Source organism: Geospiza fortis, unplaced genomic scaffold, assembly GCF_000277835.1.
Source record: "Geospiza fortis unplaced genomic scaffold, GeoFor_1.0 scaffold114, whole genome shotgun sequence".
Classification (NCBI taxonomy): domain Eukaryota; kingdom Metazoa; phylum Chordata; class Aves; order Passeriformes; family Thraupidae; genus Geospiza; species Geospiza fortis.
Window position 1 is genome coordinate 1,854,243 of NW_005054383.1, and position 17,133 is coordinate 1,871,375.

The window sequence follows — 17,133 nt, forward strand, 5'->3', positions numbered from 1 at the left end:
GCCACCACTGGGTCACTGGGCAGAGGGTGAACTTCAGCTCCAGGCTCCCTGGGAATGGGGGATTGCTTCCTTTTCTTCCTGCAGGCACCTCATGATCGATCCAGACACGTGTGCTGGAGGGAATGAATGGATCACCACAAGGTGTGACAGAAAACACAGGAGGAGAACAATGAGGAGACAGCAGAAGAGGCCACCACTGATCTGCACCTTCCAGGAGCTGCTGGACTTGTTGGGATCCTTGCTGGCTGCTCCTCATTCCTGGTCCTGGGAAAAGCTGTGGATCACTGCATGTTCATTTATACAAAATGACCTAGAGGGAAACTAACCCAGCCCCAAGTTATTCCAAACAACAAAGTAAGCACTTTATTCCCAGTAAGCATGTTGTTTTAGTATCACAATGGAATGATGAGAAAACGTTTACGTTTAAAAAAAAAAACCCCAAAAAGTCTCTAAATCCCCGCCAACATCGGGGAGGTTTTCAAGGCAATTTAAAAACAAAGGGAGTGACAGAAGTGCCAAACCAGTCCCAACGTCAGGAGCCTCCTCCTCCGAGAGCTGGGCGGGGCAGGAAGGTGGAATGACACGAAGGTACGAATGTCTGAAGTGGTCTTTGGCGCTTCTGCCTCGCGTTTGATACGGACATGATCTCTCCAGACACCTCCAGATGCAACAAAGTGCTACAGGAGCAGAGGGAAGGCCCCGGGAGAGGCATTTCCCGAGAGCCGGGATGCCCCCTCGGGGTGGGCATTAAGACACATCCTGCCGGCTCCAGCTGCGGCCCCAGGCTGGGCAGGGAGAACTCAAAGGGAGCGGTGGAGCGCGGTGAAGGCAGCGCCGGCCGGTCCGGCCCGGGGGCAGAGCGGGAGCGGAGCGCGGGGCTGTGCCCGGGGCGCAGTCACTATAACTTCACAGTGCCCGGGGGCAGGCTGTCGTTGCACAGTCTGTAATAGCGCAGGTCGTTCACCAGCCTGTGCACGTTCTGTGTGAACGAGGGCAGGTCCTGCAAGGGAGAGAACAAAAACTGCTGGGAATGGAGGGACACTGAGAGAGGCACCGAGAGGGGCAGGCAGCCAGTGGGTGTTCACACCTGAACAGATCCACCCTGACTCAGTCTGAGCCCAGGGAACTCCAGGCTCTGGGGCAGAGGTGGTTTCAGAGCTGACTGCAGGGATCCAGGCTCTGCTCCCATCTCAGCTTGTGCAGCGAGGCCCAGAGGAATGGGCATGGGATCATGGAATGGTCTGGGTTGGGAAGGGCCTTAAATCCCACCCAGTGCCACCCCTGCCATGGCAGGGACCCCTCCCACTGTCCCAGGCTGCTCCAAGCCCTGCCCAGCCTGGCCTTGGGCACTGCCAGGGATCCAGGGGCAGCCACAGCTGCTCTGGGCACCCTGTGCCAGGGCCTGCCCACCCTCCCAGGGAACAATTCCCAATTCCCAATATCCCATCCATCCCTGCCCTCTGGCAGTGGGAGCCATTCCCTGTGTCCTGTCCCTCCATCCCTTGTCCCCAGTCCCTCTCCAGCTCTCCTGGAGCCCCTTCAGGCCCTGGCAGGGGCTCTGAGGTCTCCCTGGATCCATCTCTCCCCCAGCTCTCCCAGGCTCCATGGCCAGATTCAGCACTAATTCCTTGCTGCCCTCCTGCCAAGGCTCCTGGGTGTCACACACTCCCAACAAGAGCTGATATTCCTGAGGAACAGTCACCTTCCAGAGCCAAGCAACTCCCCCAGGGTTCCATTCCCACCCTCACCCTGGGTCTCAAATTCCCATCCCCTCTCTCAGGACAGGGAGCACTCAATGGACAACCCTCAGTAATGGAAACCAGAACCTGCTGCTCTGCCATGGCATTCCACACATTTCCTTCCCTGCTCTGCCATGACATTCCACACATTTCCTTCCCACACACAAGGGATTTGCAGGGATTGTGAGCCTGTGCAGGTACTCTGCTGTCCTTGCTGTAACCCTCAAACATCTGGCCAGCAGCTGGAGCAAGGTTTAGGCATGGACCTAGCGTCCCACTGGGGAACACATCAGCCTAACCCAGTGAAACCTTCTCCAGGAACCACCTTCCCTGACTCCCACAGCACCCTGCAGCCTGAGGGGTGATGGCAGCTCTGCCACCTGCACTGAGAACCCTTTGGCTGGGGATTGCTGAGCATGAAGTGCTGGGAACAAAAGGCACTGCCTGGAGACATTGCCAGCATGTTCTGGATGCCAGCAAGCAGGACCCTGCAAGTCCTTAGAGCCCCAAATGCCACCTCTGAGCTGATACCCAGACCCTGAGAAAGGACTGCTCTTTGCCTGGAAAATGGCCTCCAATTGCATCACACTTGCCAATAATACAGTGCCAAGCTAGAAATTTGCAAACTTTGCTGGATTTCTCCAAAACTAAAGCATCCAGCAACCAGGACCCTGCAAGTCCTTAGACCCCCAAAGGCCACCTCTGAGCTGATACCCAGACCCTGAGAAAGGACTTCTTGTTCCAGGTTGCAAGGCAAGATGTGTTCTATTACCATCTGCATGGCAGTTGTCTTTTGCCAAGTGGGCAGTTTGCCTTATCTCTTTCTGAGTGACCACAATCACACCTCCCTGGGGAGGGGACTTCTGCTGATAGCAGCTACTGAATGTCACTGCATGGCTGATAAGAACTACAGCATCCCATTGGGAGATCCGAGCCCAGAAGGAGGAGCCAAGCATTGCTAACTGGATATAATCTGAGATTCTGGAACACCAGCACGGCTTCTCCACTGGATTCCCAGAGGAACAGCAGCTGTCTCTTCCACTGGATCTTCAGAGGAGACTGCACCCTTCTCCAGGATCCCTGCTCCAGCAGAACCACCCCTGACACTGCAGGAGGGCTGAGCCACAATTCCAATGGGACTGCTGCCAGCACCCTGACCCACAGGGTGTCAGGTTGTGTTCTGACTCTGTCAGAGTTGTTCTAGTGTACTGCATTGTTTATTTTATCCTTTTAATTTCTTCCCTAGTAAAGAAGTGTTATTTCCTGCTCCCACATTTTTTGCCTGAGAGCCCCTTAATTTAAAATTTACTTCTCTTTCGCTGGAAAATGGCCTCCAATGCATCCTGGCAACAGCACAATGCTGCAGGCCCCTCCTCACCCTGTCCATTTTGAAGTTCCTCCCCAGCACGTTCTTCTGGTTGGAGTCCACACCGTCGCAGCTGGCCAGGAACTCGGGCAGGAAGGCGGAGTAGAAGCCATCGAAGTCCACCGAGGCCATGTTGTAGGTGGCGATGCCGATCTCCTCCTGCAGCAGGTCGTGGGACTTGTGCACCAGCACCTGCAGCAGCACGTTCACAAACTGGAACAGCATCGTGGTCCTGAAGATCTTCTGCACAGGGAGAGGGGCACAGGGTCAGGGGACTTCACTCCTCCCACAGGAGGACAAATCCAGCAAGGACAGAGCAGCCACGGCTTCAGCGGCATCTGCACACTCTGGTGAGCACTGAGATGATTTTTTAAGCCAAGCCAGATCAAAAATGGCCAAAATAAGATCAATTAGTGTCAGCTTGAGAGTTAATGTTGAATTTGGCCACATTTACCTCATGGTTTGCGGCTTCAGAGAGAGCTCAGAGCCCCTGCCAGGGCCTAAAGGGGCTGCAGGAGAGCTGGAGAGGGACTGGGGACAAGGGATGGAGGGACAGGACACAGGGAATGGCTCCCACTGCCAGAGGGCAGGGATGGATGGGATATTGGGAATTGGGAATTGTTCCCTGTGAGGGTGGGCAGGCCCTGGCACAGGGTGCCCAGAGCAGCTGGGGCTGCCCCTGCATCCCTGGCAGTGCCCAAGGCCAGGCTGGGCAGGGCTTGGAGCAGCCTGGGACAGTGGGAGGTGTCCCTGCCCAAGGGGACATTTATTTAAAAATAAATCATCTTTACAGTCTCACCCAGCCCAAACCATTCCACAATTCCATGCTCTGACCCAAGTTTTAAGCATTGGCAAAGCCACCAGCATCAAGTCCCACTCCAATTCCAGCCAGGTGTTCCCTGCACTCCTGGGAGCCAGGGAATGTGGCCAAGGGCCTGAAACCTGCCCCAGGCACCTGTGAACACAAAGGGCTGCCCTTGAGGTGTGACCACAGATGAGAAACTGCAAGCTCTGCTTTCCCAGGCTGAGCAGATTCCCCTGGATTCCAGATTTCATCCCCCATGGCAGCACCTAAGGGGAGGTTACAGGACCTGGGTCCATGGAGATGGAGACTCCCAGTGGCAGTGAGCTGGGAACAGCAGACACCTGCAGCTGCCCAGCTGGGAATGCTGCAGGCACTCCCTGTGCCACTGAGGGCCCCAACTGCTGCTCCCCCAGACACCCCTGAGTGTCACTGCTCCCCCAGACACCCCTGAGTGTCACTGCTCCCCCAGACCCACCTGAGTGCCACTGCTCCCCCAGACACACCTGAGTGTCACTGCTCCCCCAGACACCCCTCAGTGTCCCTGGGTGCTCTCTGCTCTCCCTCACTGTCAGAGCAGGGAACACATCCAGCCTTTGTCTGACTGGAGCTGGGATCCCTCCCATCCCCAGTTCCCAGTATCAGGGGGGTGGTAGCTCCATTCCAACCACCCAAAGCCTGTGGCACAGAACCCCCAAATCCTGACCTGGACTTCCAAGTAGTTTAAGAGCAGTCCCAGGAGAGCTCCCACCTCTTCCCACGCCCAGAGAGCAGAGGCCCAGGCAGGACCCACCTTGTGGTACAGCTTCTGCTTGGTGTTCAGTGTCTCCAGGTAGAAAAGGTTCTGTTTGAACAGGTGAATGTCAGGCTGCAGGAACGACTGGCCAAAAGCCTGGGAACAAAGCACAGAGGGAGGAAGGGCATGGAGAGCACCACAAACATCAGAGCTGCCAGGAAAAACAACAGCATTTTCACCCTGAGCCCAGGACAAACCCCTGGCAGCCTCAGTGCAGCAAGCTCACAAGAGACAGGCAGTTCAGATCAGCTCTGCTGCCTGCAGGTCCATGGGGATGACATTTTGGTGGGAACATGGGCATATCCCTGCAGAGCTGGCTCCACTGGGAGCAGGCAGGCCAAGCTGGCACTGGAGAGGGTCAGGGACGCTGAGCCCAGCTCCCTGGGCAGCCAGGCTGCTCAGGAAGGGCAGGGCTGCTCCTCAGGGCTGTCACCTAAGGCACCACAGCACAGGGAACAGACCAGGACACAGCCCAGGGGGGTCTCAGTCTCAGCCAGGAGCCCAAGCAGTGTCACTGCCCTGATTTAGGATTTGGAAATGATTTAGGATTTAGGCCCTGGGAGCCTGTGCAGTGAAGAGCCCAGAACAAAACCTGCTGGAGCCTGAGCTGGCCTGGCAGGGCTGCAGAGTGTGTGATCAAACATCTTTTCCACCCTGAACAGCTCCAAAGCACTGGACAGGGGATGAAGGTGGCTGAGGTCAGCTCTGTACAGGGACAGGCAGCAGGATTTTAACACCTCCTCTTCAAGGCATTGTGAGCAGAAGAGTTTATTCTCCCACATGACCCATTTATTGTCAAATGGACAAAAATGACCCAGATCCCATCAAGACTGAGCCAGTTCTGGCCTTAGATCTCAGGTGGAAACCAGCATACAAACTATTAATATCCCCCACACAAAGCCCTGGCTGTGGGAACATTTACAGAGCACGAAATGGGAGTTTTGTATCACAGCAACAAGAGCCAAGGAGCAAAACAAGCAGCGCAGTATTGTCACCCAGCCTGAACTGAGATGATTATATAAATATCTTCCAGAATGAGGCATTCAGGAGAGGCTGGAAGTGTTACACAGCTACAGGTGAAAGAGATGCTTGGACAGCCCTGCACAGGAACCAGCCTGGGCTGCAGTGACACCAAAAGGTGGCAGGAGAAGGGAAAAGCCAGAGAGAAACATGGCCCAGGTTATGTCAGTGCAAGAGCTCCCTCTCCACATGTGCACCACAGGGGACCCAGTTTCTCCAGGCACTCCACCAGGGGGAAACTCTCCCAAAGTCCTCCCACCTGCAGACTAAGGAGATCTAGGAATTGCAAGGAAATTCATCTGGCCAGCTCTGACTGAAGTAACACATGGAACACAGCCTGTTATTCTTAAAAATTCCAATATCCCAACCTGAGAAGGTTGGAGCTGGCTCTGTGCACACACTCTCCTCAAGGGGCTGCAGGAGAGCTGAAGAGGGACTGGGGACAAGGGATGGAGGGACAGGACACAGGGAATGGCTCCCACTGCCAGAGGGCAGGGATGGATGGGATATTGGGAATTAGGAATTGTTCCCTGGGAGGGTGGTCAGGCCCTGGCACAGGGTGCCCAGAGCAGCTGTGGCTGCCCCTGGATCCCTGGCAGTGCCCAAGGCCAGGCTGGGCAGGGCTGGGAGCAGCCTGGGATAGGGGACAGGGCAAGGTGTCCCCGGACATGGCAGGGGGTGGAATGGGATGGGCTTTCAGTTCCCTTCAACCCAAACCAGTCCATGATTCTCTATTCCCCAGGGTAAAGCCTGTCAGGTGTTACCCCCCGACCCTTCCCCACCAGGGCTTGTGGTACAGAACTCAACAAGTCCATGGAAAGCAAAAGGAAAACTTCCCAGCACTGGCAGCTCTCCCCAGTGCCAATCACAACACTCAGAATTAAATGGGTCAGTGGCAGTAATGTATTTTTATTGCAGGATGAGGCTTGCAAAAAAAATTAACATTCCTTCCTCATGTCTGCATGGTTCTGTGCCTTGTGAGCTCAGCAGCTGGGTCACTCCTCAGCAAACTCTCATTTTCAGCAGTTTAGGGAGGTAAAACCTTCCTCAAGCTCATCTAAACCCATCACCCACATGTGTCCAGGCGGGACCCTCACAAGAACAAAGACACTGAGGGGCTGGAGGGTGTCCAGGGAAGGGAACAGAGCTGGGAAGGGGCTGGAGCACCAGGAGGGGCTGAGGGAGCTGGGAAGGGGCTCAGCCTGGAGAAAAGGAGACTCAGGGGGGACCTTGTGGCTCTGCACAGCTCCTGACAGGAGGGGACAGCTGGGGGAGTACCAGGGAACAGTGACAGGATGAGAGGGAATGGCCTCAAGTGCTAGGGGAGGTTTAGATTGGATATTGGGAAAATTTTCTTCATGGGAAGGGTGGTCAGGCCCTGGCACAGCTGCCCAGGGCTGTGGTGGAGTCCCCATCCCTGCAGGGATTTAAAAGCCCTGTGGATGTGGCACCTGGGGACACGTTTAGTGGTGGCCTTGGCAGGCTGGGGGAATGAGTGGACTCAATCTCAGAGGGCTTTTCCAGCATTGATGATTCTGTGATTCCCTGTTTAGTGCTCCCCTGCAGGACAGGCTCTGGGCAGTGGTGGGAAAGGTGAGTTACCTGCATGATGGCACTGAACTGGGCTTCATTCTCCATCTGCTCCTCTGGCACTCCCCTCTGCACGCTGGCCAGCACACTGGATTTGAAGAAGTACCTCCAGTTGTGGTGCAGCACCCGGAAGAGCAGCTCAAACAGCTCTGCCTTCACATCAGGGGATGAGCGCTGCCAGGAGAGGGGACAGAGCTCAGGGCAGGCTCCTCTGCTGGGATCCCACGCACGCATCAAAGCACTTCTAAGGCAGCAGCAGCCCCAGCAGCTGTAGGATGATGCTGAAAACACATCCCTGACTCTGACTTGTACCTCCTGCTTTGACCTCCTCCCTAATTTTAGCTTCTCTCGAAATCCCTGACAAAATCCTCCACCCACTCTGTTTCCAATCCCACTGGCTGCTCCCCTCCAGGGTGTTTTCTCTCCACACTTGCAGCTCGTGGAAATTCAAAGCTTCACTGCTGCCACTAACTGGGGTTTAAGTTTTTCTGTTCTGTTTTTCTGTGCAGCTTTTAGCTTTATATTAAGTGTTACTGGGATCTTTTCTCTGGGTGGTGAAGACAAAACAATCCTATTCTAGCAGGAGACTCAAGGACAATCTCTTCAAACTTCAGGCCCAAAGCATAAACAACGTGAAAAGAGGAGGGTGGGCAAGCAAGGAGGATGAAACTTCATAATTTGAAGTTATTAATTGGACAGTTGGCTCCTGTATGCAAATGAACTAAAACTTATAAAAATGTGAGATCTTGTGACCAAGCCCTTTTGTTTCCATCTTAGAGCCCCCCAGGCAGAGCCATGACTGTGGAGGATGGGTGCAAAGAGAGATGGAGACTCCCAGTGGCAGTGAGCTGGGAACAGCAGACACCTGCAGCTGCCCAGCTGGGAATGCTGCAGGCACTCCCTGTGCCACTGAGGGCCCCAACTGCTGCTCCCCCAGACACCCCTGAGTGTCACTGCTCCCCCAGACACCCCTCAGTGGCACTGGGTGCTCTCTGCTCTCCCTGTCAGAGCAGGGAACACATCCAGCCTTTGTCTGACTGGAGCTGGGATCCCTCCATTCCCAGTATCAGGGGGGTGGTAGCTCCATTCCAACCACCCAAAGGCTGTGGCACAGAACTCCCAAATCCTGACCTGGACTTCCAAGTAGTTTAAGAGCAGTCCCAGGACAGCTCCCACCTCTTCCCATGCCCAGATAGGACCTGAGCTCTGCCACTGCCAGGGTATGGCCTTGGAAGGCCCTTCAATAAAAATCCACTTTATTCCTCTTAGCTCCATCTAGCCTCTGTTCCAGCTCCATAAAGCATCACCACCCCCCTGTAGCCCTGATATTTTCTAAAAAATCCTTTCCTTAGGATTTTTTTCTCCTGAGAAGCTGAGAGGTCTCAGGACCAAAATGTAAACAATGGTTATCTGCTGCTGTGGAATGCAACAGATGCATCTGTGATTGGCCTCAGGCAGTTGTTTCTAATTAATGGCCAATCACAGTCAGCTGGCTTGGACTCTCTGAGACACAAGCTTTTGTTATTCATTCCTTCTTTTTCTATTCTTAGCCAGCCTTCTGATTAAATCATTTCTTCTATTCGTTTAGTATAGTTTTAATATAATACATATCATAAAATAATAAATCAAACCTTCTGAAACATGGAGTCAGATCCTCGTCTCTTCCCTCATCCTGGGACCCCTGTGAACACCATCACACCCCCCCAGCAATGCCTCCCCTGCCCTGCCCTGGGAGCTGAATACCTCAGCAATGATGGGATAGACCTGCTCCATGCACAGGGAGATCACACTGGGCAGGAAGGGTTTGAACACCTGGCCTGGCTCCTGCACCACCACCTGCAGGATCTTCAGGAACTTCTCCACCACCCTGCAGCCCGTGCTGCCCTCGTGCAGGATGCTCTCTGCCAGCTGCTCCCTGGAACACAAACAGGCATTAGGAACATTCCCAGGGATCCAAGGCTCAGCTGGTTTACAGGAAAATAAGTGATGCCTCTAAAATGCTCCATTAACACAGGCCAGGTACATGAAGGCACAGAAGGGAGGGAGGTTTGACTGAGGGTTGACAGACCCCCCCCCCTCCCCAGCAAAAGATGAGTGAGGGGACACACTGTGACCTTGGGCAGGAGCTAAGAGGGAATGTGAGAGTCCAGTTCAGCACCCCACACAGCCAGGGTGGGAGAGCTGGGATTGCACAATGGCAGCTGTGACTGATGGACATGCACTGGGTCTCTCCAGATTTGGAAGTGTTTTCCCCAGATTCAGCCCTGGGATGTGACAGAAGTCACAAAGGCTGCAGACAGCCCACTTTAGGGACAGGGACCAGCTGGCTGAGCAGCTCCTCACATAAACCATCCTGAGGGGTAAGAAAGAAGTGACCAGGGTTGGGCATTACCTGGTGAACATGTTCAGGAAGGTCTGTATGATCTGCTCAGTGAAAGGCACTCCCATCTGCACCCTCAGGCCTTGGAACAGGGTGAGGAAGAAGCTCAGCATCTCATCTGTCACATCTAAGAGAGGAGAAAAGCAACAAGAACATGTTAAGGAAACATCCAAGTGCATCAATAAGTCTTTTATGTTTAAGTCTGAAGTGTGCTCCTCCTGTTCAGGGAATCCCATTTACTCCTGGGAATTTACCAACAGGGTTGTCTGAGAAACTGAAACCATCAGCTGGTTCCTACAGGGCTTCAAGATTGTTCATCCCCTTCCAAAACCTGCCAGGGATGACCAGCACAGGCAGCACCCAACCCCTCAGAACAACCAAAATCCTGCCAGCAAGGCCTCAGTGTGCTCAGAGTGCTGGGACAAAGCTCAGTGGCAGCTCCAGGCCCACCTCCAGCTCTCACTGCTCATACAGGGTTAACAGGAAACACCATGAAATCCAAAACACCCACAGAGCTTGGGGTGGAGGAGACAGAATCCAGCTTGCTTTTTTGGCAGGAACTGAGAAGACCCTTCTATCCTCAGAAGTGAGCACGAGGTGGTGCAGTGAGCTGATCAGCACCCAGCTGATCCTTCAGCCATCCCAATAAACACTGGATAACCAAGCTGGAGCTGCTCAACTCCTCCCTCATCACACAGCCTTGGATGGCCAATAAATTGCAATTGATGAGGCTGTTCTGAAGACAACAGCTCCCTGGAGTCACAGCACCTTTGCTGCTGCCTTGGATCCTCTGCATTTCACTGCTTTTGTCTCCCCTCAATCCCCACCACAGAGAAAATCCCACCCAGCTCCAAGGGGAACAGGAGGAAGCACCTGATGTGACACAAAATGCAAGCTGCTGGCCAGCAGGATGCCAAGTGACAGTCCTGGTTCCATCTCAGGGAAAGAAACCCCCAAATCCCACATCATTTGACCCAGTCTGATGCCAACTATTCCTCTTAAGTCTTCAAGCTTCTGCACAGAATGTAAATGGCAAATACAGCCAGAGAGGGTATTTTAAAGCTTTTTTTTTTGTGCTCAGGACCAGCTCCTCTTTGAAACTGCGACCATCCTGCCTGGATCCTGGCTGGCAGGGATGTCCCTTCAGCCCAGCTCTCCCAGCACACGCAGGCACAGCAAACCCACACACTCCACACCCACACCACAACTCTGCTGCTGCTCTGGGTGTCACCAGGAGCTCAGAAAGCTACTCACAGCATGACCCCTGGCCTGAGGTTATACCTGACTGATGAATGAAAGCTGGGAAGAGGGCTAGTGAGACCTGCACGGATTCTTGCAGCGACTGATAACAGATCTGCCGGGACTTGGTGGACTCTCCAGAGACACTTTCCACAATGTCTTCCAGAACGCTCAGTGTCTGGTGGATGATCACTTTGGCTGCAAAACAAGAGGAGTGATGCTTCTTGCATGTGCCAAAATTGCTCACAGGTAAGAGGAAGAGAAATTAAGCTCACACACAGAGTAATTAAAACAACTGGTGTGCGACACTGAAGATTTCAGAATGATTTCTAACGTGATCCTCAATGAAAAAACCCCAAATCACCCCAAACCAGGCCCAAAGCATATACAGCAGTTTCCCTGCCCCCTTGCCAGGAGTTTCCTTGCATTCCTCCTATATAAACAAACCCTCTCCAGTACTTCCCAAGGAAGAAATTCTTATTTTCCCCCTTCACTTTTTACAGCCACGATCTTTGCTAATGCTGCTTCCCGCCAGTATTTCTAACACTACACAAGAGGCTGTTCAGTATTGCCAATGCAATCCTTACTATTTAAACTTTTATCCCAATCCTGATCCCAGGAAGACAGCACTCTAATGGAAGAGTTTACAGGTGACCTGGGATGAGAGTGTCTTGTACAGAGCACAAAAACCTCTAAAAACAGAAAGAAAACCCAATCCGCTCCTTCCCCGCCCTCCCCGTATGCGAACCAATTTCTCGGCCAAATTAGCCACTGTCAAATCAGCTTCATGACACTCCCCAGTGCAGCAGGAGTGGGCAGGACACAGGTACTTACTGTCCTCCAGCTGCACGAGGGCGGACACGAGGCTGGCGTGGTTGGTGGAGCGCACAGCCCACTGCTGCTCACTCTCAGGCAGGTTGGGCCAGGGCAGCAGCAGCACGTTGGACAGAGCTCTGCACACCAGCACCTGGGCCTGGGAGGGACAGCAATCACAGCCACTGAATGGTTTGGGTGGGAAGAGTGGTGGAATGGCTTGGGTGGGATGGGAGGGTAAAGCTCATCGTGTTCCACCCCTGATTTGTGCATCTCTGGTGTGTGGGGTGAGCTCTGCAGAGCTGCTTCGACACTGAGGATGGATTGCAGCTCCCAAAACATCCACAGAGGTGGGTATCAACCCTGAGCTCCTGGTACCCACAATGAGAGGTGGGAGCAGAAACCACCCACAAGAGCCCAGACAGCAGCAGGGTTGGACTGACAGCGAAACCATTGAATCATGGAATGGTTTGGGTTGAAAGGACCTTAAAGGTCACAAACTTCCAACCCCCTGCCCCAGGCAGGGACATCTTCCACCAGATCATTCTGTTCAAGTCCAGCCTGCCCTTGAACACTTCTAGAGATGGGGCAGGCACAACTTCTCTGGGCAACATTAATCAAAGAGACAAAGTTTTAACTTTTGTCCCAAGCTAATTTTTGCTAGAGCACAAGCCTGGAATGAAGTGATATTTTATGGCTGTCCAAGATACCAGAGGGGCTCACTGTTCAGCAGCAGAACACAAGCCCAAGTGAAAACAACCAGCCCTGCAAAGACAGAGAGAAGCAAAGCTCCAGGATTTAAGGCCTGGAAGCAGCTCCCAGCTCTGTCAGCCCTTCCCTGAAGCAGTAAATCTCTGATGTTTATAAAAACAAAGATGATTTTACTTTCATTACTCCTTGTCTGGTTTACATGCTGAGCTTCTGCACTTGTGCAGCACTTTGTGCTTCCTTGCCAGCACACAACACAACCATATCCCAGCACTGTGGCTTTTCAGTGCCATAAATAGAATGCATTTATATTATTTACATTGCTTCTGCAATATAAATACTCGAGTTCCACAAAAAACTCTTTGTGTAGGTCAGAATCAACGTGCCTGTACTGTGAAGATGATGCAGAACTGAAAATGGTGTCAACAAACGAGAAAAGAATCAGATCTAAGAGGTGCAATTGTGTTTTTTCCTTGTGCTGTTTCCCCAAATAGATCATTAATTACATACAATATCACTGTAATGTGTGGATATCCACAATATAGAGAAGGTTGCTGATTTTTGAGGTTATCTCTGTCCTGGATTATCAAGCAAATTGTATTCTATTTACCATCTGTATAGCAGTTGGCTTCTGTTAAGTGGGCAGTTTGCCTTATCTCTTCCACAACCAGGGAGACACCTGCTGATAACATACTATTGGATGTCACTGCATGGCTGATAAGAACCACAGCATCCCATTGGGAGATGTGAGCCCAGAGGGAGGAGCCAAGCATTCCTAACTGGATATAATCTGAGATTGTGGACCCCCAGCACGGCTTCTGCACTGGATTCCCCAGAGGAACAGCAGCTGCCTCTTCCCCTGGATCTTCACAGGAAGACTGCACCTTTCTGCAGGATCCCTGCTCCAGCAGAACCACCCCTGACACTGCAGGAGGGCTGAGCCACAATTCCAATGGGACTGCTGCCAGCACCCTGACCCACAGGGTGTCAGGTTGTGTTCTGACTCTGTCAGAGTTGTTTTAATTTACTGCATTGTGTATCTTTTTATTTTCTTCCCTAATAAAAGAACTGTTATTCCTGCTCCCATATTTTTTGCCTGAGAGCCCCTTAATTTAAAATTTAGAGCAATTTGTAGGGAGGGGGTTTACCCTCTCCATTTCAGGAGAGGCTCCTGCCTTCCTTAGCAAACTCCTGTCTGTTCAAACCAAGACAATCCCTCAGCACCTGAGGCACATATTCCCAAGGACACCTTCATTTCCATGTGGGACAGCTCAGGGTGAACTGACCTTGTCGGGGAGGCGCTGGGCAGAGGTGTCAGTGATCCTGTTGAACACTTTCTGCACAGCTGGGATGCTGATCAGGAACACCGGGCGCACCGTGGTGGCCAGGGACACCAGCAGGTGGCACGCAGACAGCAGCAGCTTCTCCTGCACCTGAGACACACAGGGGTGGTCAGTCCCACCAGCACACACAGCCAGGCTCAGCTCACTGAGCTGCCAGGAACTGGGGGATGCAGGCTCTGATCCCAGGGAACAGGGACAGGATGAGAGGAAACGTGCCAGGGAAGCTTTAGATTGGATTTTGGGAAAAGTTCTTCATGGAAAGGGTGGTCAGGCACAGGGTGCTCAAGGAGTGGTGGAATCCCCATCCCTGGAGGGATTTAAGAGCTCTGTGGATGTGGCATTTTTAGTGGTGGCCTTGGCAGTACTGGACGAATGGTGAGACTTGATCTTAGAGAGCTTTTCCTAAACAATTCTATGATTTATTTGTAAACCAGAGCGTAGCTGAGTTCCCTTAATACCATGAGAGAGAGAGAGAGACTTCCCTGCTTTCAAGCCATAAAATCATTAGACTGAGTTTAAAAGCCTTTAAGTTGCTTATGCTTGTATTAGCCTGACCCGCAGTGCTGTTAGGACACTTCCCATGGCTCTGGGACACAGCCCAGCGCCCAGCCCACCCCAGCTGAGCAGAGTGCAGCCCCCAGCCCCCAGGGGGACAGTACCTTGGAGCTGATGAGGGGGGTGATGGCCTCCAGCGCTGTGGACACCAGGGAGATGAACTGCTCGGGGTTCTGCCGGTGCACCTCGCTGTAGAACTGGGCCAGCCAGTGAGCGTAGGCCTGCAGGGCTGCCAGGGACTGGGCATGCCTGGGGACACCAGGGGACACAGTGAGCAGTGCAACAGGACACAGGAGTGCTGTTTCAGGCAGCAAGGTTTGTAAAATATCCTTACTCTGTTTTGGCTTTGGTTCTGGACCCACCAAGGCAAAGGTGGGAATTGATAAAGCCAAGTTATCACCAGCTGGTACCTGACTGTAACCACTGCTGATAATCACACTCCTGTCAGGTGAGGTGTCCCTCAATTTCAGAGAGGTGGCCCCCAAGTGTGGGACAGTACTGCTTTCTCAGGTAAGCATTAGAAAATGGATCACAGGTTTCTTCAGGGACAGGGAAAAGGGTGAACCCTTGCTAACAGATCATAGAAAACACCTCCCCAGTTATTGTAAACCAGAAAAACCATTACAACAGCATCACCTGCACTAATTTCAGTGCCATTAACTTGGGATTAATGGGAGAAATCCCATTAGTTATACAGTGATATGGAGAAATCTAGAGGGGGTCTTCAAGGAGCTGCTGAAGGTGCAATTACAAACCAGAACAAGTGCTCAAACCTTAAATTGTGCTCATAGTGCTCCACGTGGCAGGGAACAGGTTTGTGTGCACAGCCTCAGCAAGGGAGGGTCCCTGCAAGTCTGTCACAGAGGGAGGTGATCTGTGACCAGCAGCACCAAGATTTCACACTGAATGGCAGTGCCTGGATGGCAGCTGTTTCTCACAGAAATGGCATGCACAGCTGCAAGGGTTATGTTTGTCTTGGAAGACAAGGATTTGAAACCCTTAAGCGGGAAAAACCTCTTTTACCTGAGCCACAGATCTGACTTTGGTAGCAAAAAAATCCATCAACCGGATTTATAAATAAACTACACATTACACAGTGGATCCATTTCTTTAAAATATCACTGTTGTAACACTTATTTCTTCATTAATTACCCTGCTTTTACAGCCACCAGCACAGGGCACAATCCCAGTTTGCTCTCAGAGATGATTTAAGGGCATTTTTCCTTCTCAGCACAAACATGTTTTCCCTTAAACGACCTGGGTACTTCCATTAGAGCAAAGACTGGTCCAAAATGCTGGCAGCAGCCTTGACTTTCCTCAGCTGAAAAAGGTGCTTTCCTGGGGAGCTGCCAAGGGCTGGGGAGGCTGTTTCCCAGAGGATCTGCCAAGGAGGGGTCTGAGCAGCAGCTCCAAGCCTTGCCCACCCTGTGAGTGCCCAGTTTGGGTGCAGCCCCACTCACACATCGATGAGGTCAGGTTTCAGCACGGAGGGAACGGCGGTTTCGATGTTGTACAGTTTGATTTGGGATCCATACAACGTCACTTTCACCAACCTGCAGGTGCAAACACACACGGCAGTGCAAAGGGATTGTACACATCTGCTCCAGCACCTGAGCTAGTGCTGCTCTTCCCCAGTCTGAGTGGATATTTAGCAAATACACAAATGAGATTTTGACCATTTAGCTTAAAATAATTCAGAGCCCACTGTCTGGGGTAAAATGGAACAAGTCAGAAGCTCCTGCACAGAAATGAAAACACAAAACCTGTGTAAAAGCCTGAAATTCTCCCATTTGTAACTATCTGCTAATTAAGTATCTAGGAGAGGATAATAAAACATCTGCCCCTTCAGCTTTCACAGGTCTTTTCATTTAAAAGAAGAATCATAGAAACATTGAGGTTGGAAAAGGCCTTGAAGATCACAAAGTTCAACCCAGGGAGCCCCCTCAAACCAACTGCACCAAAAGGTGACAGGTCAGAAAAGCCAAACACACTCTGTGGTCACTGTGCATTGGATTAGAAAGTTACAAACTGTCTTGCAACAAAGAACTTGGGACCATCTTAGACTACGGCCAACTGCGTGCTGCCTTATAAACCTCACTGTCCCCATAATATTTTATGAAAAATCCCTTCACCAGGATTTCTTCTCCTGGGAAGCTGGGAAGCTTCAACTCCTTGTTTTGCTGCTTTGGATGTGATTTGGAGAATTGTTTACTCAGCATGTGAATTGTTAATTTAATGACCAATCACAGCCAGCTGTGTCGGACTCACTGAGTCTGTCACTGGTTTTTATTATCATTCTTGTTTTAGCCTTCTGATGCATCCTTTCTCTTGCTTTAGTATAGTTTTAGTATATAATTCTCTTTTAATATAATATCATAAAATAATAAATCAGCCTTCTGAGAACATGGAGTCAAATTCTCATTTCTCACCTCATCCTGGGACCCACAACATTTGTGTGTACATGTATTCAGACCTTATTGGGCAAAAGTATCCACACTGATAATGTGGATACACTGCAGTAGAAAGAAGTAAAGGTGACAGGTCAGAAAAGCCAAACACACTCTGTGACAATATTCCAGGTTGCAAGGCAAGATGTATTCTATTACCATTTGTATGGCAGTTGTCTCTTGCCAAGTGGGCAGTTTTTCCTGAACTCTTCCACAATCACTCCTCCCTGGGAGGGGACATCTGCTGATAACAGCTATTGGATGTCACTGCATGGCTGATAAGAACTACAGCATCCCACTGGGAGATGTGAGCCCAGAGGGAGGAGCCAAGCATT

General features: G+C 51.7%; 1 protein-coding gene across 1 annotated transcript in view; it reads right to left on the minus strand.

Annotated features, from left to right (window-relative positions):
• Positions 1 to 337: 337 nt before the first annotated feature.
• The window catches only part of XPO6 (exportin 6), a 46,489-nt gene continuing 29,693 nt past the window's right edge, over positions 338 to 17,133 (minus strand). The window contains 11 exon segments of the mRNA XM_031060424.1: positions 338 to 1,000; positions 3,118 to 3,348; positions 4,701 to 4,799; positions 7,326 to 7,487; positions 9,057 to 9,228; positions 9,706 to 9,820; positions 10,975 to 11,130; positions 11,767 to 11,905; positions 13,740 to 13,886; positions 14,456 to 14,600; positions 15,812 to 15,904. Of these exon segments, the coding sequence (XP_030916284.1) occupies positions 899 to 1,000; positions 3,118 to 3,348; positions 4,701 to 4,799; positions 7,326 to 7,487; positions 9,057 to 9,228; positions 9,706 to 9,820; positions 10,975 to 11,130; positions 11,767 to 11,905; positions 13,740 to 13,886; positions 14,456 to 14,600; positions 15,812 to 15,904 (1,561 nt within the window). The 3' untranslated portion in view covers positions 338 to 898.